Here is a 2,600-nt window from a genome sequence, read left to right as displayed (position 1 = left end):
TTCCTCAATTTTCAATCATGCCAAAGTTTCGATTTTTCAATCGATTAGGGACGTGTAGTAACTGGAAGGGTAAAGTACCGTTAATCGCTTCTCGACGAGAGTATTTTACCTATAGGCCAAAGCATGTTTCCCTAATTTGAAAGGACTTTCGATTCACTTTGGAATAGTCGATGTTTCTAAACCCGAAACAATCCGATGTTTTATCAAGCCTCTCTTTTACGTTATCTCAATTACTAGGTGTTTTAATACTTGTTACCTCGTTCATTTCAAAAACCGATGCAAAATTCGCACAATCCTCGCAATAAAAAACAATAATAATTTGCACAATAATAAAAAAGTAGATTCAAAATTGTTATATTTTTTTAAATTACTTGTTATATTTTTTTTTTGGATTTTTTATCCCGCGATGATTTGGAAAGTTGGGTAAAACGAAGGGGTTTAGCCAACGGATGCATTATGTTACTAGACGGTCCAAGGATCACCGGGTGTGGCTCCAATGTTGTCGTAGCGGCGAGCATGAGAGTAAGGCCACGGTTAGGAAAACCGGCAGCAAAAAATGCGCGTGCCCTTTTATGGTGATAGGTCGTCTCGACCAAAGTCGTCGGGCTTGGCGGATAGAATATCTGAACAAAAATTTTAACGAGACGCACAACCACGGCCCTGCTGAACATCTGGAGGGTTACGCGTATGCGAGGAGGCTTACTCCAAATGAGTTTAGGCTGGTGCAAGAGCTGACAGATCAAGACATACAGCCCCATACAATCTTGAAGGCCGTAACCGAACAGAACCCTGAGAACAAATGTGTTCCTCAAGACATACACAACGCACACCAAAAGATTAGGGCCGCAAAGTTTGAGAAAAAACCGTCTCCCATGCAGCAGCTGGAACAAATCCTCCAGGAAAAAAAGATGACCTATTACATAAAGGCGGAACCTTCCACCAACGTCGTTCAACATGTATTTTTCTGTCACGATAAGTCCTTTGAAATGTGGAGGGCATTCCTGCATGTGCTTATGGTCGACGATGCCTACAAGACTAACATGTACAATCTTTCATTTTTGCAAGTTGTGTGTATGACGTCGACAAACCAAACCTTCTGTGTTGCGCATGCATTTCTTTCAAACGAGCAGGAGGCAACATACGTCTGGGTCATGGAGAGGGTCAGGTCTATGCTGCACGAGTGCATGGAGGCGCGTGTAATTCTAACGGACAAGGACCAAACACTGATAAACGCGTATAGAAAAATATTCCCTGGCGCACACAGATATCTCTGCAGGTTCCACATCTTACAAAATATTATGAAGCACTGCAAGAATTCGTTTAATACGCAAGATTGGGATGCCTTTATTTCTCAGTGGAAAACAATGTGTAATTTCGCTACCGAAGAGTTATACAAATATAACGTCCTCAACCTTCAGAGACACCTTATCAATCAACAACGTACATGTATGTTCTCTCTAAGTAAATACATTCATACAAATAGATATATAATTTGAATATGTTTATTTTTTCAGATGTTTTTGATTACCTATGGAATAACTGGTTAAGCACCTCCAGACAATTGTTTGTATCTGCATGGACCAATCAAACCCTGACATTCTTCCGAACTACAACAAACAGAGCTGAAGGCGCACATGCTGCATTAAAGAAACAGCTGACTACACTGAAATGCAGTATGGAAACGCTGGTGAAAAAGTGGGCACCTTGGTACTAAAGCAATATGCGCAAATAAAGAAATCCTTGGAAGAAAGCCGCACCAAGCGAATGAACAACCACCTTCAGATTCCTTTGTTTTGCAACCTACTTCTTAAAGTTTCCATCCATGGTCTTAACCTATTGGAAAACGAGCTAACACAGAGAATAGACACGTTGCGGTCATTCGGATCAACATGTGGCTGCCAGCTGTACTCGGGTGCCGGGTTGTTATGTGCCTGTCGCTTGGAGAGATTGCAGAATACAGGTACTTATAGACTTATAAAAATGTTTTGTTTTCTTAATTTAATATGATTGTCTAATGCTCTTTTTTTTTTGTTTTGCAGACTGCGTCATTCAGCTCGAAGATATAGACATTTTCTGGAGAAAACTTGACCTGAACCCATCAAATTTTGATGAGGAAGATATTGATGTAGACAAACAATTAGAATATGTGAAACAAAAATTGTCTACCTAACTCCCGCAAGTGAGGAAAAGCGTCTTATCGAAGATCATGGCGGTGGTAAACCCATATATGAGTGACAAAAAACCGCCTGTCATACAAGAAAACACTCGCGGGCGGCCAACTTCCAAGGTCCAACAACAAAGAAAAGAACAACCTGTTAGAGATAGCTCAGTTGGGCCTCCGAGACAACAAAGTAGGTGTGACCCTCCTTGACATAGCTCTTATGTACCATCGCAAGATTCCCTAATACCGTCTACTTCTGCAATGTCTCTAAAGTCTCAAAGGTCGTTAAGTCGACGCGGTCGTTCAACATCTTCACGTGAAGAAGAGCCTGGCAAGGGCAATGCCTTTCCGTTAATCACTGATGAGGGAATGCTTGAATATGCGCACAGATACAAAAAACAAATTCCAAAAGTGTTCCACCCCTACATTTCAAGAATAA

At 41.1% G+C, this 2,600-nt stretch overlaps 1 protein-coding gene across 1 annotated transcript; it reads left to right on the top strand.

The window, feature by feature from the left end:
* Positions 1-449: 449 nt before the first annotated feature.
* Positions 450-2,170, top strand: LOC110922210 (PKS-NRPS hybrid synthetase CHGG_01239-like). The gene is made up of 4 exons (XM_035986211.1): positions 450-1,446; positions 1,515-1,567; positions 1,675-1,960; positions 2,040-2,170. Exons 1-4 carry the CDS (start codon positions 450-452, stop codon positions 2,168-2,170), a joined length of 1,467 nt encoding a protein of 488 aa, XP_035842104.1.
* The last annotated feature ends 430 nt before the right edge of the window (positions 2,171-2,600 follow it).

Source organism: Helianthus annuus, chromosome 17 (assembly GCF_002127325.2).
Source record: "Helianthus annuus cultivar XRQ/B chromosome 17, HanXRQr2.0-SUNRISE, whole genome shotgun sequence".
Taxonomy (NCBI): domain Eukaryota; kingdom Viridiplantae; phylum Streptophyta; class Magnoliopsida; order Asterales; family Asteraceae; genus Helianthus; species Helianthus annuus.
Note: the sequence above shows the minus strand (reverse complement) of the source record. Positions and strands in the feature narration are given on the sequence as shown.

Coding starts and splice junctions, on each gene's coding strand:
- LOC110922210 (XM_035986211.1), top strand. CDS start 450: ATGCATTATGTTACTAGACGGTCCAAGGATCACCGGGTGTGGCTCCAA. Junction 1,447..1,514: donor TATCAATCAACAACGTACAT/GTATGTTCTCTC, acceptor TTATTTTTTCAG/ATGTTTTTGATTACCTATGG. Junction 1,961..2,039: donor GGAGAGATTGCAGAATACAG/GTACTTATAGAC, acceptor TTTGTTTTGCAG/ACTGCGTCATTCAGCTCGAA.